The 23757-nt window shown below is 33.0% G+C and overlaps 1 protein-coding gene across 1 annotated transcript in view; it reads right to left on the reverse strand.

Moving 5' to 3' along the window:
- Nucleotides 1-2568: 2568 nt before the first annotated feature.
- Nucleotides 2569-23757, reverse strand: part of LOC111001510 — a 51468-nt gene continuing 30279 nt past the window's right edge. The window contains exons 3-16 of the mRNA XM_045631463.1: nt 18876-19294; nt 17972-18178; nt 16553-16657; nt 15879-16047; nt 14664-14774; nt 11216-11317; nt 10236-10388; nt 9763-9910; nt 9108-9253; nt 7560-7664; nt 6582-6671; nt 5760-5870; nt 5031-5260; nt 2569-4623 (exon numbers count right to left, since the gene is read on the reverse strand). Of these exons, the coding sequence (XP_045487419.1) occupies nt 4477-4623; nt 5031-5260; nt 5760-5870; nt 6582-6671; nt 7560-7664; nt 9108-9253; nt 9763-9910; nt 10236-10388; nt 11216-11317; nt 14664-14774; nt 15879-16047; nt 16553-16657; nt 17972-18178; nt 18876-19294 (2243 nt within the window). The 3' untranslated portion in view covers nt 2569-4476. The remainder of the gene's footprint in view (nt 4624-5030; nt 5261-5759; nt 5871-6581; nt 6672-7559; nt 7665-9107; nt 9254-9762; nt 9911-10235; nt 10389-11215; nt 11318-14663; nt 14775-15878; nt 16048-16552; nt 16658-17971; nt 18179-18875; nt 19295-23757) is intronic.

Raw genomic sequence — 23757 nt, forward strand, 5'->3', positions numbered from 1 at the left:
AGTGTTGATGTTATTCCTTAAGTAGATATCAATATTTCCTTAGTTGAATAATCCCGGGAAAATTGGAATACTTTTTTATCCACCTGATTGTCATACCAAATGGAAAATCTACAGCAGTAAATACAACTGAATCGTTTGTTATAGGATATTCTACGAACTATACTTTTTCTAAAGAAAAGCTGTGTAAAAAGGCTTACTATAAAGTTATTGATTATCCAGTTGATAAAAGGGCCTGGGACTAGTGCTGGGCAGGCTGCCTCTAATTAATTTGATATATTTGTTTTAAATATTGTTTGATGATTTGCTTTTTTAAAAGAGTACCGAGAGTTTTTTACGCCGGCTTTTTCTCTCGGCCTACACCCTCTGTCTTTGCCGATGAGTAGGGATGCCTATAAGTTTGAATTGATTGACGTGGAATAAGTGAAACCTAGAAGATCTTATGTTCCAAAATAAACGTATTTTATTTTATTTTTTTTATTTTTTTATAAAAGCTGTTTTTTTTTCAACATACCGTTCTATTTTCCCATTTTATTCATGTATATTAGTTTCGTTTATATAGGTGACACCTTACTAAAACTGTGTAGGGAGAAAATAAAACAAATAATTTTCCATAATTTATTTCCATACATTGCAATGTTTATGGTATGTACATTAGTATCAAATCAATAAAATGTATAATAAAATGTAAATATATCTATTATTGGCACCAACATCATCAATGGACGCTAAGTACAAAACATTCTAACTGATTCGATGTTTTAATTCCAACCAGCCACTGAGCACACAAAAGCTTGGCTGGTACATATATAATAATGATATAAGAGGCGCAGGGATCGCTTTGAAAAGGTTTAGTCCGAAAGAGGAAAATTACTAAAAGCGAGTTAACAAACCTCATTTATATTTTACGGTGGATAAGGATTGTATGTTTACATATTTTGTATGTCTAGAAACACGTTAAGTATGTATTAATTTCGCAAATATTTTAGCTAACTGTACCTGTAACTTTTCTAACTGTAGCTTTAGTTAAAATGGGACCATTAAACTGGTCAATGGAAAACCAACTAAGATTGGCATACAAATACAAAAGACACCAGAGAAAATTCTTTAATATATAGCTGCATTTTACTTTAAGTTAGAAAACACGAGAACCTTTTTCACCGTAAAATGTAAATAAATTCCGCAGATCTATGGTATGCAAGAGTCGAGAGCGAGGGTCTAAATCTATCGATCGGTGGACGGATCATTCAACATATCCAGGTACAAATTAATCTCCTTTTTTATATTTATAAATTACACCACGTATGTCTTTTAGATTTTGTAATAAGTAACTTAACGCAAAATATGTATAACATTCGAAACAAGAATCGTTTGTGACTTCCACAATTGTAGTTTTGTTGGAAAGTGGTCTCTTGATCATCAGGTGATCCTGAAAAAGTCATGGAGTATTTTTTTGTCTAACTAGAAAGAAGGCATATTGAGTTGAAGCTTTTAAATTAGCTAAGATCAGACATTTTTCTCAGTCAGAAGACGTTTAAACAATTACAGTCAATTCAATTGAACTTTAATGTTTTTTTATTATTTTTGTGGTGTAATTTATATATCAATTGACTTGCGAGTATAAAAATACATCTTCTAACTCTAACTTATTTATCGTTTTAAATTCTTCCAACAATTTTTATAAGCTTCCCCGCGCCTCCAATGATATCACAATTCTTTACAACAATAAGTGGACTTTCTTTGGTCCTATGCAACGGTTTGAAGCTGACGAATGAATTAAAAATACATATTGCATTGATGTTTGCAAATAAATACTATATATAAATTTGTCAAATGCCATCAAAGGCGTATAAATACTTAAGTTTTGAATAAATCGTGCAACAAGCTATTTTGACGATAAACTTTTTTATATTTGAATAATAAAAATAGCATTTCTTCTTTTAGATATTTGACATGAAGTACTTTTAATTTACGTAAGTTCATAATTACGTAGTAGAATTCGCGTTATACCGTAAAAGAGCACAATTGTTTCTTTACTAGCACTTTTCTCACATAGTTTCAGCTATCCGGCGAAAAGCATTGCATAGGACACAAGACTGACAGAATAATGCATTTCCTATCGTTTTACCGCACTACATCTACAACACCAATTAACTTGTTTTTGTAGCTACGCTGTGCAAGTTGTAACGATTTTAATGCAAAGACGTTATAATATAGATTGCAGTAAAAGTAACTGTGGTTACCTTATTGAAGAGGCAACTTCAACCATCTTACTTATATGTGAATTTAGTACAAAATTTACCTGGAGACAAACGTAGATATTGATGTGAAGCTGGTGTCGATCATTTAAAATATAAAATTAATGATTACTTCCATGTAATAATCTGTGGTAACAAATACCATATATTTATGAAATTAAAAAAAAATTGTTTAGACTAGGATGTATTTAGACTTTTAGAATAAAAAACAAGAAATTCGGACCTCTTGGTATTAAAAGGTTGCAGAAAAACGGTACATCAACGATGCATATTATAGATGAATAATAATCCTACTATAATAATAATACTCTTCTAGTAACACTAATACGGAGTCAAATGTTCGGCAGGGATGTATATACCTTCCTTACTCTTTAACATCTATACATAGTATATATTGCGTTGTGTTTTGTAGGACCTCTACTAGGGGAACCTCTATTATCCTTGTAAAAATATTTTTTTTATTTTAATTTTTTTTTACTTTTACTGCAAACTTTACACGTTAATGAAGTATGAAATCGGAAAGGGTTCTACTTAACATTTTAACATTGAACAATTGATATATTCTCTTAACAATACGATTGTTGCAAAAATTGTGTTAGCAAATCGCTTTCATACAAAATGGCGCCTTGACACACTTATAAAATTGACATCGAAATATACAGGTGGCAGGATAACTATATTTTTAGAAATATTCACATAGCCCTCAATAATAATTTACAAATTTGTCAAATATTGCATTTTTGAGAGTGCTCTGAGGGTGATCACTTCAGTTTTATGACGCGTCAATTCATATATGAACTTCAGAGATCATGAGTTTTGACGGAATTCAGACGCAGCATCATAACTCTTAAATGATAGAACTTACCAAAAACAATAGAGCGAGAAGGAATAAAACCTTCATTAGCAATTTATTCAAATATCGAATGCTTTAAATTATACCTGCCACATTAAGCTATAATACATTGACATCTATATAAAATATCAAATATTACATACACTACGATTATACCTTACATATTTGGTGTTCATTTTACTTGAATTCCATTCAATTTCTAACGAAAAAAATCACAATATAACGTCTCTAACAAAAATATAACAATTTGGCACATTTATATGAAAAAGGAAATGGGAAAAGTTTTGGGTTGGAACTCATGTTGCCGCATATGACAAAATATTCGAATTATATTAGCGTAGTCAATGACAAAGCGAGTGGTTGGGCGCTAGACTTAAATCTTTTACTGTAAGCGTGACTTGCTTCTAGCTATCGAATTTGTATGGATAAACTTCAGACGCGTAAGATGAAAGGTAGGCGGAAAAGTTCGTAGGCAGACATATATATATATAGATAGCGCTAATAGTATGAATAAGATTTTTAGTAAACCCTACCTTCAAGACACGAGTATAAATTTAACAACCATCGAACAATTAGATTAAAGTAATAAAAAGGAATTTCGTGTGTTAATAAAACATTGGTTTTTGGCAATTATACATTGACAGAGCGAATTTTGGCGTAAAAGAGATGTTTTAATACTCGACCAGACTTCGGAGAGATGTCGTTAAAATTGTATAAAAGTCATTTTTTTAATTCTCATTACATTTCAGTGGTAATGACATAACGTACAATTTTTTTATTGATATTACAGGTTTTGTTTTGGGATAAGCGACAACACGATTTCCTAGAAGAGATAGTTACTAGAGCGGCTAAGAGATATACATGGACTACTAAGCCTACAGACATCAATTCTAAGATTAACATTAATCGTATCACGACATATGACTAGCACATTCAATTGCAAGTGGAAATTTAACAAAATTAAGGAAGTTTAAGGAATTTTATTAAATTTCCAATCTGCACAATAATCCACGGATTATCAGTAAAAATATGGTAATTTCGATACAAAAATGCCTGAGTATAATTAAAGGTGGTTCCAAACCACTTATTATATAATTGAATAAATATTTTGGAACTACCTATTATTATTATCAGTGAATTGACGAATTTGGTACGAAACTTTTGCCGTTTCTATTAGAATATTACGCCAGGTGAAACCAGTGAAACCACTATCGCGTTTCAAGTAAATCCTTAGAATTTTTAACTTTGTCACTTGTTAAGCACATTCAAAATGTGACCTTATAATTTATACACAGGTTTCAATTTCCCAGGACGATTGAAACGCGATAGCGTTTCATTATCGAGCGCTCAGGTCTTAGAACAGAGTAATTAATAACTTTGTAGTAAAAGGTATAGGGAGACTGTTAAAAGGAACGCTAACGGGGTCATGTTTATCGCATGGTTCCCTGAATGTAAGGCTCTGACTGCATGGCGTGCTGGCGATAGTGATGCAGCAAGGCTACGCTTAGGAAATACCTGTTAAAGATAATTAAAAGTCACTCTTCGCCTAGAGATACTTACTAAAAAAATAATTTTAAAAATAGTGCAAAATTTACGTTTGAATAAAAACGTTACCTTAAAAAAAACTAAAATACGTTTATTTTGGAACATAAGATCATAAACTTATTAAATTCGAACCTGTAGGCATCCCTACTCATCGGCAAAGAAGACAGAGGGTATAAGACTTTATTAACAAAATCATGATAAATTACGAAAATAATATAATTATAAATTTTTGTAATTATAAAATTTAAAAACTATAAAAAATATTTAAGTAATAAAACAACTGAATCTTTATTTCACCTAACATAGTATTTTATTAGTGATTTAACGTATACATTTACATTATATTATTTTTTAGGTATCTTAATCTATATACTTACAGCAACAGCACCGCCATTAGACGAGACAGCAACACACCAGACCTCTTCTGGGTCGGGTGTTATAAGGACAGCAACCCAACAATGCTGGGCCAAATCTGGGGTTAGAACGGCTGGTTGAGACCGGCCAGATGTCACCCAGGTAACGCGAAGATTACGCCCACAGACCCCGCAAGTTAAACGCCAGCCGCTCTCAAGTACTTCAGCGTTAAGGTTCTTTGCTGTTGCACCGCCTTATCAGGACACAATGTCAAGAATAATGTTATCACATACATTTATATAAAAAATGTAGTTATTTCACTTAATGGTGAATCCTATTTGGCAGTGTAGTACTAAATTAAATTATAAAGAGAAGAAAGAAAGAGCCTAATTTTTACTATTTTAAACGCTAACTAACAATTTTCAAAGGAATTATATAAAAAAAGGTCTCTTAGGTTTTTTTATGGAGGGACAAACAAGCCTGAGGGACGCCCATTTTAGTGGATACGTTGCCAGCCTTTGAGATAGGAGTTTGCTCCGTTTAAAAAAAATGAATGTCGTATCTCCCAGGGACCGTGAAGTAAATATATATAAAAGTTGAACTGGCTGGAAAAAATACCTTTGCATCATAAGTAACCCGTTATAGAGTAATAAATGGTTAAAAAATGTTGTGAAAATTATAATGATATAGTCTCCCCATGGTCATGTAAATTTTGCCATAACATGATGTAGTGTTCTGAAAATAATACTTACCGGTAACAGACAGTGTGACTCGTTTGAGTTCTCGTAGTCTCGCGCGCTCACTGGCTCGTGCGCCTACGCATCTGTACTCGCCACCTTCCTCCCACATTGCCTCTGATATACCTGTTTGAATAAAGGCGGCAAGAATAAATGAAAGCATAATTTTATGATATCACAAAGTGTCAATTTTGATTAACCGAATGGAATTTAAATTCATTTTCTTTGTTTCTAACACGTTTAATGATTTTAATGAATCTATTTTATTTAATTCTACAAAGACGTAAACGCCAAATAATGACATCATTTATGTAGATTTTAAATTTAGTTGGTATTTCTCTATATTGTCAATGCACTTTCTTCGTACGAACGTCTTCAAACTTTCAACGAACAAATATCATTCACGTGTTTTGAAATATGTTAATTGAACAATTAAAACCAACCAACTCGGCTGCGGGTGCCTGCATGTTGCACCACTCTATATTCTAAAAATTGCTACGCCATGGCCGTAAGAATATTTAATCACCTTCCTAGAAGCTATAGATCGCTACCATGTAATGTTTTCAAGGGGAAGGTGATTGGGTTCTTAAAGGCAAGGTGCTTTTATAGCGTGGGCGACTACCTAGATCATAAGTTTGAAATTAACGCGGAGAACATCACTTCAAATGTTATTAAGTACTAAGTACTCTAAATGATTGGCCCAAGGCATAGCTTAAATGGGAATAGTATTAAAAATCATTGTATTTTGTATTTAAGAACGAATATCAACAATGTAATGTAATAAATAAATAAAAAATAAATAAATAAAAAACTGAAAATATCCATTATGGAACTTACCAAGCACTCCATGGGCGTGGTGTGACCCAGCCGGGGCCCAGTTATCACTCGCGTTACCCACTACACGACGCCACCAACAACCGACACTACCTGCAATAAATCTGCATTTAAGGAGCCTGCCATCTGTAATATCATCTCATATATGAGCATATAAATGGGGCAGAGTCCTTCATCCTAAATAAATAAACCGACCTAAATAAATTACACGTTATTCGAAAGATTCGCTAATGTATGTTAGATCGAGATTTATATGCTTTTATATTATATTAAAATCACTGAACCAAATCGATATTTTGCAAAATACAATACTATGTAATTATTGTTGAGTCCATTATTAATCCACTAATTGGACATTGTGTAATTAATTACATTTTAATCCATGATTTTCGTTTATACTTTAATCGAATGTAATATTTTCTTCAAGCTTTATATAATACCAAAACAGTTTTTCTGTTTCATTTGAGCTAGGCAAGTAGCTGATCAGCCTTAGGCAGCTCACACACGCTGTCGATTTTTTGGGTTAAAGCCTACTGCTATTATTAATTTTTCGCAAAGTTTGACATTATATTATCATTAAAACAATCAAGGATTTAGAGAAAACACTTTTTTACCGGATTGAAGCTATGTATTATTGTAAACTTATAATTATTTAACATATTTTTAAATTTATCCGACGTTTCGCGTGCTTTACAGCGTACGTTGTCACAGTTACTGATGACAAAAGATCTTCAATGAATATTGAATGTCAAAAAAGTATCATAGCTGTAGAAAAAGTTATATGATCTGTATTTATTTCCCCGGAGTTGGTATCGACTAAAGGATGAAGGGTTTCTGCAGAAACATTTTCGAGATCAGATCGGAAGTTCTCCAAAAGAAAACTAAGGCATATATAAAATATTCTAGCAAGAGTAATAAAAGCTACTAATTTGTAAGAAAAATGTTAAGACAACTTTTGAGAAATATTTCTAAAATACGTACCTTTGGGACAATGAAGCTGAACATTTCCTCCAAGCGGCACCTCGACTTTCTGATGTACAGGCTCCTCATCTGACTCCGTCGACGTTTGAATTGATTCATCAGGGGCTGCAGATGTAATATTGGAGAAATTCCAATGATATATCGACTTTTATGAGAGTTTACATAAGGATTATTTATTTAAGTAAATCAGAAAACTATGAAGTTTGGATTGTACAAATTGTAAAAAGCTCATACGAGTATATCAGTAGAATATACGATTTAAAAATTGTCGTGAATTTAAACTTTGATATCCGCTACTTGATACTTCTTAAATTGTTATATTCCAAATGTACAATTCTCAGTCGTTTTCTTTATTTCCGAAGGTGGAAATTGCCTGCAGCCCTGCTAGTGATATCTCTAAGCTTTGTTCGGTCTATAGCTTCCCTTGGTGCAACTGTTATGAGGAAACCCGTGTGAATCGACTTCAAGCTTATCCAGGTTAGACAAATAAAACAGAAAGTACAAACATCAAGTAATATTATCAAACATATGCAAACCACAAAATCGATATCACAGAACTTGATTCCTTCCAAGATTTGTTTACGCATACAGTCGAAGTTGAATACGTAACTAACACAACTTATATGGGTTTGTTTGTTCATAAGATTAAAGTTAAATTAGTCGAACAAATATTGCAAATTATGTTATACAATATGTACTAATGTGTCTGAAATACCGTTATGTAATAGTTTTTTTATGAACAACATCGATACAATGAATGCTAAAGAGTACCGAAACTACGAGTCTTGTAGGTATGTAATAAATTCGCGCTTATATTAGAGAAAGCTTATTTAGATGGTTACGTATAAAGACAATATATGTATCGCCATGTTAAAAATTTATTTTATGTAATAATTTGAACTACTCGTGACTTTGAATTCAACGGAACTACGCGGATTTTATGAAATCAATTAAAGTTCACCGCAGATCTCTTCGTTTAGCATATTAAAAGATAAAACTCTTGTGTCTAGTTAACAGTTAGGTATTATTTTAATTTATATTTTTTAATATGTACCTAATATATAAATAAATGTTATTTAAAATAAATGGAATTGTATGATAAAATATTGGAATTTTGTTGAAACAAGTTTTCTCTGCTGCTGCTGTAAGTAAGCAAAGATTTCTGGTCCAGACCTGACCTTTAACTGATTTGCTTAGATATAATAAAATCCGTAGAGTGGTGAGATAGGTATTATTTTTAATTCAGTAAAATGTAAGAAATAACATAATTTTTTTTACGTTTCTATATTCTTTATTTTTTATTAAACCTTAGGTACTAATATTTCAATAAGAATCCAGTAGAATTGCTCTGCTATATATAATCCGTCATTTTACGTAAAAAAAACATTTTCCAGAACTCTTTCTAAAAACGATCAAGAACTATTGTATAGAACAACAAAGTTTGGTGTGTAAAACTCAAATTTTTTAAGGCACACGGAATAGATGATTTTTTTAAGTGTGCCGTTTCTCCTATAGAAAACCAATAAATGAACAAATTAATGCACTTACAAAGCACATTAAGGTAGTATCCGATGGACGAGTACTCTGTGTTAAGCCACGTCGCTCGGCATTGGTACCATCCACCATGGGATGGCTGTAATCGCGCCCAACGTAGGGTTGCCGATCCAGCCGCGCTGTCCGTAGGCGCAGGAGAACTGGATATAATTTTATATAAGACTTAATGATAAATACAAAAAAATACATATTATGAGGAGGTGATGAAATATTTTTAAATATGTCAACTTTGGTTAACTTGTCCTTTTAAGTCTTTTGTATTATTTATTATAAAAAGCATGTTATCCATTGATTTATATTGTTGGAATTACATAATATTTGATTAGATCATAGACTTCTTAATATTTAAATAGCTTTAGGCCAAGCGCGCATTCTAAAGTCCGTTTAATTTTGTAACTGAATATTTTACTTGAAAGTAAATACACAATGAATAATATCAGGTCACAATGCTACATAGTAACATGGATTAAACTGTAAAATTGATCGAACGACTATTATGTTTAACTAACTAGGAAATGCAGAAACTATTTTGCTTTATCGGTTGATATTGTCACAGCCCAAAAAACATATTGCAAAATTAATTATTGTTTAGTCTATTGTATTCAAAAATTTTACGTTATAAATGGTGCATCTGGTCTCAATAACTTACCTCTGGGGCAGTGGAATATCACTGTCCCTGGTCCAAAGTGGGCGAGCGGGAGGATTGGAATCAACGTCACAGCGTAGGGCGGCGGGACTGCCCGCCCATAGGGACACACCGAACCCAGGCCAGCGAGATATTACGAATGATGGTGGATCTTTAAGGGATGTTTTATAGTCTTTGAATTCTGGTTGGGTTTGGTAAAAATACACATAAAATTGGTAAAATAATTACTATTGGTAAAGTAGGCTTAGATTTTAATAAAAAAATACATATTAAATTAAAATTAATTATTTAATAATTTATGAGACAAAAATTGTTTCTTTTGCACTAGACAGTATATTTTAATCATTCCATTATTTCTCTAATAAATATAGATATAGAATAGACTTCAGATTGAGGCATCCCTGACGGGGATGTTTCGCTCTTTAAATTAACAAAATTACTAACACAATTGGTTTTAAAAAACTGATGATACTTACAAGTGACATGAACTTCTAACTTAGCAGTCATAACATCAAAATGTTTGGTGCTATTGTCTTTCCCCGGTTTTCGTTGTTTTGCCTCACATTGTAGGGTTGCATTATGAAGCTCCCTAGCTGCAGTCACCACCACACGAGACCAGTACATACCATCTAGAAAATATGGTGATGTCTTAAAAAATTATCTTATCGTAAGAATAAGACTAACTACGGTTTAATAAGATATATAAAATTATGTGTAACTTTACTTAACGAGTCATAAAAGTTTTAAGTTAAATATAATAGGAAACAGTTATGACGTAATTTCAATAAAATGTGTTTTAATACCAATGTAATGTACAGTTGAACACACAACTCTATCTAATAAATGGTAATGGAATGAATGGCGCCAAACGCTCAACGCGTCCACAGATAGCCAAAAATTGGAACATACAGTTATAGACTATAGAAATTGCGCGCCAAACCAAATAATAATTGGACCATAAATTTTAACCCAATAATATTTTATATCCTGTGTATGGGCTATTTATTCACGGACTATAGCACCCATACAAATTGTTATTTATAATACTGTAAAGTATTGATATTATATTTTTCATTTCAAGAACCCGCCAAAACGGTCCGATAAATAGCGTTGCCTGTGACGTACATATCAAGCTTTAAGTTTTTAACATTTAATACATAGTATTTCGTGTCATTTAACAATGATAAATATATATTTTATACTTCGACGACCGAATAAATAGAACTCCACGACAGTTTTAGACAGACTTAGATGGATTTTTTATAAATTTATTTTGATATCATATCATATGCTTAATAATTATACAAGTTCTATAACGTGCTTTCAGGCCAATTTTTATATGGATTACTTTCAATAATACTTTATTTCATACTGTTAATCCTATTTTGTCATTCTTTTTTTATTTACAGCCATAATATATAGTGTACGGACAAAACTTTTCTGTATAGTCACTTACCCATAGAATAGTTAGTGGGTTGTATCCGTAAATACGGCCTATGGTCTAGCGCCGGTTCAAGGGCCAACAGGCGCCATGTTAATTCCGGTGGGGGTACTCCACCTAGACATAAATAAAATCTATTCATTTATATTCCCGCCTTTTTCTCGAAGGGGTGCGCAGAGTCCACAGAACTCCGCTTGCTACTGTTTCATGACATTCATCATGCATGCTGGTTGGTTATGGTTAGTCTTCTCTAGTATCTCCTGAATAGTGTTGCCCAAATGCAAGACCAAGACGAGACTTAGACCAGTCTTGGTATTGGTCTTGCGTCAATACACCTGGTCTTGTTCTTGGTATTGGTATTGCGCTCTCAGTCTTGGTCTTGGTCTTGATCTTGCAGCAAGAGTCTCGCAAGTCTCGCAAGACTTGTAAATAAATACCTATTAGCTTATTGCTATTTATTCGTCACTCATGTCAAATTGTAAACATTCACTCCGAAAGCAATAAGAATTTAGAGTATCTAGCTAGGTAAATAGGCGAGAATAATAAATAAGATAGACTCAAAGCGAAACTCAATTGTAAATGACTGAAATTGAAATAAAAACTCATATTTAAAGGCACACGAGCCGAAGACCGACAAAGAAAAATGCGGCATTCTTTGATGGATAGAATAAATCTTTGAAAGATTAAAAAACAGAAGTATCAGAATCAAAATCAGATAGGTTTTGTGCCTACGCAAAAATAAAGTATAGATATTATTTGCACGGTTTATTATTTTGTTCCTTTTTTATTGGAACTATACGTTGCCAGCTGTTTTTATGGCGGTTACTAGCTACTAGAGTAGATACGATAGAAGTTGATAAACCGACACTGCAAATCTCGATTTTTGGAAATGTGTGATTTTAAATCCAAATGCGTAAAGCAATATGACGTCGCTCATATTTGGAGTTTTTCCACGTTTCAAGTTTAAACAATCACCCACTTCCAAATTTGCAGTGCAATCTCCTTCAAAAAGGTATAATAGGTATTCATAATAATATAAACTAGGCATATTATTATAACTAAATTTTTTATAATATCCTTACGACTACAATCTTCCTTGCGAGGACAACATAATCTACGTCCGTTCTGAGCACCCGAAAACCTATTTTATTCATTGGAACCATAGGCAGTGGCGGCGACCTTTGACATGAAAGCGACGCGACGGCGGCAACACAAAGTCTAGGACTAAATTTTTACCTATTTTGGTAGGATTGTCAATGTTGGCATTAGCACAGAAAAATAAAATTAAGTAAACACAACGTTTATCACTTTTTAATAACTAGGTATTAAAAAATATCCACGATAGAATATTTTTTCTACTAATTCCCTAAGTACCTACTCAAGTCTTAATATATTTTTCATAATTTTTTGTTTTTCAATAATTTATTGTGTGTAATTTAATAGTAAACTCTAAATCTTACTTGAGAGCTTTTTTAAAATAAACTTAAGTTAATAAAACGAAAGCACTGACATGGCATATACAATTTTCAATCTTGCTGCTCACACTTTAGTACCTAGGTATATCACTCACTATCTATCATTTACCGATATTAACAATGATTATTTCGAAATCAAAATATTAGCAATTCAATAGATGCAATACCTACTTAGGTATTAATTATCATCTCGCCCGACAGCCAGTGTGAGAATGTATTTGTACAAGAAACTCAGAGCATTCAATTTATACCTACCTACTGCTAGACATCTTCACGGTCATTTAATTTTATCCTCCTGTACCAACCCTACCAAAATACGTAACAATTTTGTGTGCCTCTGTCCGTACTCTTTGTCAGCGAATGCGGCGCTCAAACAGTGTCAAATGCTGTGATACACTTGTTGCAAACCGCGGCGTCTTTGTCGGTAAATTATCAAATATGTAGGTATATAATACACCGACCGACCAATAGTTTATTCGCAGAACGTCACATTTTCCCAATCAACCTTGAACCTTAATTCTCTAGCGATAAAGTTAAATCTGTTAAAGAAATTTGATAACGCCAAAATCTCAGTTTGTCCTAACTGCAAGACGCAAGAGTATTGCAGGCTTAAGTATTGTCTTGCTCAAGTCTTGCAGGCTTCAGTCTTGGTATTGGTCTTGCTACGATAAGGCGGTCTTGGTATTGGTATTGGTCTTGCAAAAATGCAAGAACAAGACCAAGACTGCAAGACCAAGACCGATTTTGGGCAACACTACTCCTGAATTTGATTCAGGTGCGACAACGCCTACCAAGCCCGATTTCAGCATCCGCGGTTGGTTACATTGTATAATTAAAATACTTCTAATTAAACAATCCGTAGATTCTACATTTGTTTCTCGGTGTCACCTGCCCAAATTCAACATGATGGCTGGGTTATGGTTAGATATTTATTTAATTGGTATTTTCCAGTTTAACCCTATCAATATTTTGTAACGAACAGTGTACAGAAGCTATCAAGGAATGCTTTATATGCTAAACATACGTCATTTAAAGCATTCAACAAGAAGAACTATGGAGAACTTTTTGAAATCATACCAGTAGGCTTTGTTTATCATTAATTCTAAATAAAGAACTGTTGATATCGTTGTATATGTCGCACACACCAAAGTTTGCCAGAAAAAAGACTCTATAATATAAGTAATAAGCTGTTGTCGTGACCGACCGAATCTTGTTTTACATTATTAATCAACACGCTGGCTTTCGGTCAGACAGATAGTTAAAATTTACAATGCCGCTTTTTTTTAATCAAAATGCTAGCGACTTCATTGATTATCGATCTTTAATTGACTGTCTAGAGATTTTATGAACTCTCGATTTAACTACTTTACTGCGATATATACATCCTTAAAGCCAGTCGTTAATTGTGCATTATATACGTTGCACCGTGCTTTTATATCATTATCATACACGTAATTTAATAGATAATTTTTATAAATAACACTCAAATAATAAACACGCCTTTAAGTAAGATATATAGTATATTCTTTATAACGTTACATATTTAGCTGTAATAAGTCGGCCCAGCCCTATCATAAAACATTGACGAAAAGTTCGGTATTTTATCCATTATGGTTACAGTTCTTTGAAACCACCGATATTAATCCATGTTCCTCAATAACATGTTAGCAGATGTATGTTTTATTTTGATCAACTAGACATGTATCTTAAAATATTAGGTTTAAAGATTTATTCTGATAACAGACAATAGTCGCTTACATGAGAACTTATATACCAAAGATACAATTTATCACGTCGTGGGTCATTGAATAGCTTCAAGGCTGAGCGAAGTAGAACTTGAGAGGACTTTCATTTACGTAGATAACTGGGATCACTCAAGATATGATTAATGTTAATTATTAAATCTTAATTTAAATATTTCTAGGCTGCCTGCACTTTTTATATTTTGTGGAAGTCTCTTATACCGCAGATAAATAGATATATATTACCTTCAGCGACACATCTAACTTCCAGCACAGTTTTATCCCTAACTGGCACCCAGGTGTTTCCAGCGTCCAGACGTCTCCCGTCCACAGCCAGATATACGGAACGTACTGGTTCTGTATAGGAAAAAAATTAACTTAATTCTTTCTGATACGTATGACCGACTTCATTCGATAATAATAGCGTAGTATTAAGACGTACAATTTAATATATTTTAAACTTTTTATATTTGTTTTAATTTAATTTGTATTAATTTTTAATTATTTGTATTATTACTATGTAGGTTCGGAAAGTTGTAAAGACTTTATATTTGATTGTTATATTTAGGTTTTAATAAACGATTCATTTGCAGATCTAAAATTACAGATTGGATGGAGCAGGGAGGTGAGATTGTTTATTTTTGGTAAAAAAGTTTATATACTGTTTAATGTTACCTATCTCATTTTCTCCCCGGTTAAATCTTTATGTGTCTGTCTCTTTTTACTCGATTTATCCGGTGCATCCGGTTCGAAATTACATCGATTCTAAAGAAGTTTCACTTGAATATTAATAACCTACATTTGAGTACTGTAATAAAGATTTAAAGAGTTTATGTTTTTTTTTAATACACGACCTCCGACGGAGTGACGGGGGGCTCGAACTTCTTTCATTTGTCTCTCATCTTCGCTTTCATATTCTAATCTAACTTAACTGTAGTTAAGTTACATATAAAAATGTTTGTTAATAATTAGACACGTAAACAAAATGTTAACAATCATCGCACAGAAGAGCTTATTGAGCACTTTAATTTTTACCACACTCATAAAAATTCTCGTTTCCGACAATGTCCAATAACATGAGTGTCATTTAATATTGTGTCGCAAACCCCACTATCTGTAATTCTATGTAAGTTATAAGCTTATAATATATGATAATGTTTTAATCTAATATAGAAATCGGTACAGTACCATTTAAGATTTTTTACAACGATTCTTTTCTCTTAATTTATACTAATACAACATAACATCTGAATATGAAGTTTTCCACAGTTCGCCTTAGATATTTTCTTTTGCGTAGTAACTGACTGTGGAATTGAATCCCGGTGGGCGTCTTACCTGGGAAATACCACCTACAATTGTTAAAAAAAAGCATACTCTTCCCTCAAAGGCCGGCAACGCACACGCCATGACTTTTTTGTGCAATCACAAGATAACATTAGCGATAATGATCTAAAAAATCACCATATATAAGAAGCCTAGTGGGTTGTCCTGTCAGCGGTCGCCCAGACTTGTCGCGCCCCGAGCATCGCCACCTGGCTGCGTGGTTACGACCCGCACGGGCAATTTCCACCGCGTCCCCATCTCGGTAGGCTGAGTCAGCTCCATCAGGGGACGATCCCAACGTGACTTGCTGTAGGAGGAAACAATAGTCTAAACCAACTTTTTTTTTTAATCAAAAATTATACGCCAATGTGTTCCTCGACTTAGGAAGTTATTATTATTGCAGATTTGATTGTAGATATTCTTCTATTAAACTGTTCAATACTTTGCTCCATTGTTAATAGTTTCCGTAAGTACCCTCTTTGAGAATTTCGCACCTTGCGTATACACTATACTTATTTTATACATTACCATAATGTTTTTTAGGTTAAAGTCAAAAATCATTTATTGATATTGGTAGACCAAAGACATGAAATGTTTCTAGTTTACACTTACACTAACTACTAGATGATATGGCAATAAATTTTCCGCCACAATTTTTAATCGCCGATTATATTTTGAAAATATTCTATAGCCAATCCATCAAGGACAACGTAGATTTGTAAATTTTCTTTTTAACTGATTTTAAAAATTCTTTCACTTTAAAAATAAAATCTTTCCACTTCATAATAAACATTTTTACGACGATTACATACCTCATTATCCTTAAACCATTTGAGATTGGTGACGTTCGCCAAATCGCAAAGTAACCGCGCGCGTGTGTGAGCCTCCACAAGCAGTTCACGCTCTAGCTTCTGAGGCTGCAACAAATACTATATGTTAGACAGCCCTTAGACAGCTAAGAACATGATCTGAAAATATCAGCTGGCAAAAACTGACACTCCATAGCACAGGACCGACAAAACTGGGCATGGAGGAGGCCTTTACCCAAACCGGGGTTCTTGTTAATTCATAAATTATATATATAGATATTACTAACCTTATCTAAGTAAACCTACTAACCAACTATTGTAAATTAGGAAATAAAAAGGGTTATTATTATTACATACTCTGCTGGAACACAAAACTTCTCTCTCCATCATCGGGGTTCAATTTATATTATCACGTTAATTGGCTTGTGTCGTAAAGCTGTAATGACGGTAAACTAATAATTTCATTTTGGTCCCGTGTAGATGAAGTGTTAGACCTTTATTGTCAACAGACAGACTACAATGGGCATCTGTACTCTGTGACCACTTATAGCAATAGCTTCAACCCTACTGCGATGTCAAGGATTTTTCCCGCGCGATCCCAGGGTCAACTGTTACGATTAAAGATGCATAACTATCAGAACTTTCGGTATTACAATTACCGAGGATTAATCGTTAGAATAACATTATTTCATATTGCAATCAAAAACTTTATTTTTTTTATTTTATAAATTAATTAATTATACTTTAAGAATTTGATCAAACATTAAACTGAAAGTTGTCGAAAAAGATCGTGTGCAGTTAAATTTAACCTCCATGATAGTATTTTAAAAACAACATACAAACCTGGATAACGAAGCGCAAAGTGCGTAAACCAAATTTAAAATTCACAAAAGCTGTTTTGCGAAGAAAATTGAAGCAAATAAAAAACGGGGAAGTTACAATTTTCTCTCAATTTGAATGAAGGCTGTAGTTAATAAGGGGCTCTCAAAATTAATTGAGTTCTCCTGAAGTCGGGAGTGGAGCTCTTGATGCGAACATTTGAATCCTTTAAGCCACTGTATTTGAGAGAAACAAAATACAATAATTGAGCTATTTTCGTCATTAAATTTGGGATCGCGAAATCGCTGTATTTCTCTATTCGATTCTGGTAGATTACTTTTGATTTATACTTATATCAATTCTTAGCTTTCGTTCGTGACAAAAATGATTTGAACTGGGATATGTAAGATTGAAAACTATCTTTAAACTATTTGAAACTTAATTTCCATTTGAAACTGGAATCCATTGCATAGATATATAATTAATGCATATTTTTAATTATACATTAATGTGTTAAAATTGTGTTTTAAATTTGTTACGGAAATGTGTTTTAAATATTTCTTTTTTTACCTAGGCCAAACCTAAAATGATCGTAATACAAACCTGCGGCGCTTGTGTCCTCTCTCTGCGAGGCTCGGCCTCTCTCACTTGATCTCTGGGCTCATCTCGCATTACCGGCGACGGCCTGATCACAAAGGCATCCACTCGTGACGAAGCCCTAGGGCCGGGAGCGGCACCAGCATCGCCAATGGCATCGCGGACAGCTCCACGAATATTTAGGATTGTATCGCCGGTTTTTACTCGCCGAGTCTGAGAAAAGAACACACGATGTCTACTACCAACTTTATATAGGGATAGAAACTTTAATATTATTTATATAACTTAATACATCTATGAAAAGATTTTCTAGCTATCAACTATGGGATTTCAGTAAAAGATCCAATGAAGACACAAATAAAGAAAGTAAAGACATACAAATACAATTTTGTTCATATATAAAAACACACACCAATTTGGCGCTACAACCTAAAAGATTATAATGAACGAGAAATTAGATGACATCGCAAACGTTATTTTGCGATAAAGATTATAACTGTACTAATCGCTATTAAAATATCACCAGGTAGCAGGGTAAAAATTAAGTTTTGGGTTAAGGGTTTGTTTTGCAAAATGTCAAAAATAAAAATATTATAGCCAAAATAAATAAATAAATATTTAGGTTTGATTATATTAATGTTATTAATGCATAAAAACTATAAAACCGTTTCGGTGGAGAGTTACAAACACGTGAATTTAATGTATTAAGACAGTAATAATAAATCGTTTTTTACAAATCACGTGTAACATTCAGATTGATTAATTAGACAAAAAATAGAAATGCAAATATCATTATAAATAAAATGAATATATGATAATGGTGAGATATTGCAGCTCTTCAGAAATATTTAATGTATTTATTATTAAAATAAAATATTTAATAAATAATTTAAAGATGATCTGAACTTACCTTCGATTTCTCCCATCCACTACTCCGCTTAACTCTTTCTTTATCATTATCATCTTCTACTCTAGCTTCTTCATCTAAACTACTTTCATTTGAATTCTCCCCTGGAGCTACAATAAAACCGTTTTCTGTATCATTCAAATCAAAAGGATTCTTAGCATAACTCATGTCTTTCTCGTCAAACATTTCAAATACATTCTGAGGTTCTGTTTCTAGTCTTTCGTTGAGGTTCACGTTTCTTATTTCTACATCTTGGTTAAATACATCTTCTATATTGTTTTGGTTGAGTTCGGTTGTGTCTTGATTGTCTACGGGATTCTTTAGCGGTGGATAGAGAGGACCATCTCGGAAAATATCAGCGTCTAGCGGCGCAGGGGAAGGTTCAGAACTACTCGGTTCAGTGAACACCGAGGAGAAGAAGCCTGTAAAAGAAAGAAATCTTTTTTTATAATATGGCAATACAGATTAAAATATTGCGCTGTCTTTTATATAAAGGATTCCTTGTGTCGTAGGCGGGTATGTTCTTCCGTTTGAAATATGAATGATTTTTGGTACTGTAGAGGCCTGATTCACTTTGATTAGTGATTAGTGATAAGAAGAAAAACAAGTGTGGACGGCAACTGATTAGTGCAGGTGATAAGTTGGCTGCGTAGTAAGTACTTAGAAGCTTCTTTTTTGCGAGTGAACTGCGAGAGACGTTCGTGCGCCCTCCCTTCCCCCTCACTCGCAACGTGTCTGTCAAACTATTGACAACTGAATTTACTTAACTAAACTATTATTACTATATATATGTATATATATATATATATATACTGAATTTACTTAACTTAACTTTTCACTAAACCCGAATTGGACTGTATTTGCACTACACACCTGCACTAATCATCCGCAATTACTAATCACTTGAACTCGCACTAATCTACTTCTTCTTCTTCTTCAAGTGCCTCTCCATTATTGGAGGTTGGTCGTCAGTTTTCACTAATCTACACTACCCTATAACTAATAAAAGTGAGTACAACCCTTAATACTACATTGTCCAGCATAGGACAGGTTTAGAAGATGCTTAACATTGTTAGTGAATATATATGTATAAAGTTTTAATCGATAGTGAAAATTTTGTTTTTATTTTATTCGCACAAGTATTTAACTTAGAGTATTAAGCCAGAAAGGAGACGCCATCACTCGAACGATGCTAATTAATTTTTCTGCCAAAACATCGGCGGGGGACGAGGCACTCACACAGACAAAATTTTACTACAGAAACAAATTGCACAATGTTTGTACACACGCACACAAACCTAATTTGCTTACACAAGAGTAACCGCAACGCACACATTTAAAGTTGGTGTGGCTAACTACCAACTTAGGAAAATAACCATTATTAGGATAAATTCATGTGATAAATTTTTATAATTTTTCACGCCCTTTCTTCATTAATTAAAGACATTAGTATAATAAGAAAATTTGAAGTGTCGGGTAAACCTTCAAAGTACTTGTGAGCGAATCCACGAACAGGACAACTAATAATCAATAGTAAAGCATATTTACTTAAGTCATTGAACAATATGATCCCTATGTAAGTACCATCTGTTAGTAAAAAAATTATGCAAATAAAAAATTAAGCCACAAAAAACGTCATAGTGCGGAACTTTGCAATAAACTGGCAACATTGACTCGGCATTACTCGGCAATGAATATTTATTTGATTTTCACGTATTCTTATAATATACGATAATATTACTTAAGAAAATACTTACAGATGAAATGTCACGTTGTCTTTTTGTACACTCGATGTGTCAGACCTTTTTTTACAGCCGAATACACTGCATCCAGTCATTTTTGTCGGAGCTCTTTACACTAACAAGCGTCGTACCGGAATGGCGCGGAAGGGTCGAGAAACAGTTTTATATAACGGGTATGTCCAGCGGGTTCGTACTTTGACAGAGGGGGACGCGCGTAAAGGCGACTCCTTTCTGGCTTAATACTCTAAGGTATTTAATGATCTTGGTGGACCTCTGACAGAGAAATAGCGCTGGGGGAAGAAAGTGCTATTTTTGGGTAGTTTATATGTTAGGTTTTTGTATGATGTGGTTGGGTAAGTATAATTTTCTAACCGTTCGAAACGTTTTGTTTCATCGTACATTTATATTTAAGTTGGGAAGCGAAAAGGACATCTTAAGAGATTTTTTTTTTATTATTTGGACCACAAAATTAGGACAAACACATGTCAACATTAACTTACATACGAAAATATAAAAAGCGGTGTCGTCCCTAAAACATGTGGACACGACTAGCGATATATATAATTAACTTATAATTCAAGATCTCTAGTTACCCTATTCCTCAAGATCAATGATAATAATCTGCCATTTTCTTAGCTAAGAATAGATTGGACTTGGATTTTATCTTATCCCATTTCCCCTTCACGGAATAAACAGTTGATCCTTGAACAGATCGCGATATAAACGCATTATTACTATTCCAGTCACGCGACGCAGGATTCACAAGAGGAATGTAGAATAGGGGATTAGGGACGTAATTATGGTGACGTAGGAATGTTTTATTTCGACTCTTGAGTATTGTGGCACTATAAAAAGGCCTTACAGAATTTGTAAATGCCTAGTGATTGTGAGAAGTGGTTTTGAAATAAAAGTTTTTTACACTTTTATTCAATTCATAAAACATTTAAAGAAAACACTTTTTTACGGATTATAATTATGTATTATTGTATTTAAACTTATAATTATTTAGACATAATATAGACATTATAAGTTTAAATACAATAATACACAACTATAATCCGTAAAAAAGTGTTTTCTTTAACTGTGTAAAACTTATGTTAATAAAAGACAATACTATCATATAACATTTGAATTTGTTAATTATTTCTCGATAACTACGGACCAACGGACCAAGTCCAATCGCTAAGGAAATTTAAAATAACACGTAGGTCATTAGCTAAAGTTTAAAGGATTTTTAAGATCGAATCTATGAAGAACAGCAATGAAGGTTGGGTTGTCGTTTTAGGGTATTTGTTAAGGCGAAATATTTTAATTGTGAAGAAAATATAATTAAAACACGCTTTTGAATAGTCACAGTAACAGCACAGTTATTCAAATTGAAGCCGCAGTGCATAGAAACTTATATTACATTTCTATTATTCTCTGTTTCAATGCTTAGTTGCATATTGTACATGATTATAATAGTATATGTAATAACATGTAGAAAAATCTTGTATGCCAAAAGAAAGTTTTTTGAAATTACAAAAGGTCAGAGCTGTTAAATAACAGAGAATTTGTTTAGGACTTTTACATGTCTAGCCGTGCAATACATAATGTACTAGTCCAAGGGAGTTTAGTAAGTCTGTCACGCCTCCCCAACTCAATTAACAACTATTTACTGGATCTCAGCGACTGGATCGTTACGAGAATCTTAAACTGAAGATGCGATTAGGGACCAAACAAGTACTTCGGGCACTATTGGTCTTTGTGCTCACTTGGCGTCTTTGGGCAAAAATCTACTGAAGTCTTATTTACTTAGGAATTAGTACCAGTTTATTAGTGAGAAGTCACGTTTGTTAGGTTCTGTCTATTTTGAATTTGTCGCGCAGCTGTTGTCGAAACTTGATATTTAGCAGATGAAAACTGATGTTAAAGTGACATTTGAGTTATTTTGCACTCATTCAGATGCTAAAATTAGAATTGTATAACGTTAATTATAAGATTTTAACAAGTTATATTTATATAGCGATTGATGTGCTTGGATGTGGAGTATTGAAAAACAACTTTTATCTTTATATTTTCTATAAAGAAACCAAATTTTAATATAATAAAGCATAATAATCATTATTTTGATACAATTTTCGTAAATACATTTATCTTATAACAGAATTATTTATAACGGCGCCGCGATAACGCCGTAACGAAAGGTCTTTAATAAAATATTAACGGCAGTTAAACTTGACTTTGCGGTTTATCTTTACAAGGCAGCAAGCTTTAATCTTACTGACTCTTAAAAGTTCACGCTTTTGCGCAGTGTGCGTCACAAAATAAACTACTCTAGTAACTCGGAAGCTTTTAAAGAAATAAGCGTATACATTTTACAACATTATTAATAATAGTCCACTGCCGGTATAATTATTTAATAGGTCTTGGTATGTCAAGTTTTAAATATGCACGAATAGATAACGCATTGGTACACAGTCAGGATTTGAACACACGACCACAAGGTTGGGTATCACAGGCTTAATAAGCGGAAGACGACTAGAATGTATTCATATGTATCCATACTGAATATATATAAAGCAATATAAATACTTAGTAATTAGAAACACAAAAAGTTATCATAACAACACTCGTAAACATGTTTTTAAATTAATATTATAGTCACATGCGTGTCCCTTATTAAATATATATATATACCTACACGAGACAATTAGATTTGGAAAACTAAAACAACTGCCTAACTCATTAGAACATGAAATGGTCAAAGCAATAATTTCGTTTGTACAACTTTTGTTGTCCGGTCGGAAAGTCTGCTCTGCGGTTTTTATAGGACAAACTAGTTTTTGATAACTATTTTAGTAATTATTTGTACTCGACGAGGGAATAATAGTAGAGAGAGGGAATAGTAGTAGAGTACATTTTTTTTTAAATATTTTCTAGACAATTCCGTCACAATACAAAGTAGGGTACATTACCCACTGACACTTATACTTTTTTATATGATTGTGGATAGATAGCGTAGAAGTAATAAATACGTTTCAGTTGGTATATCTTCAAATCGTGTTTTTTTTAATAGGATTTGTCTGGAAAATATGTCTCTAATATTAAAAAAAATTCGTTTAAATAATCGTTCTTTTTCGTTTCAATTTTCTCAAATCTTT

This window comes from Pieris rapae, chromosome 15 (genome assembly GCF_905147795.1).
Source record: "Pieris rapae chromosome 15, ilPieRapa1.1, whole genome shotgun sequence".
Taxonomy (NCBI): domain Eukaryota; kingdom Metazoa; phylum Arthropoda; class Insecta; order Lepidoptera; family Pieridae; genus Pieris; species Pieris rapae.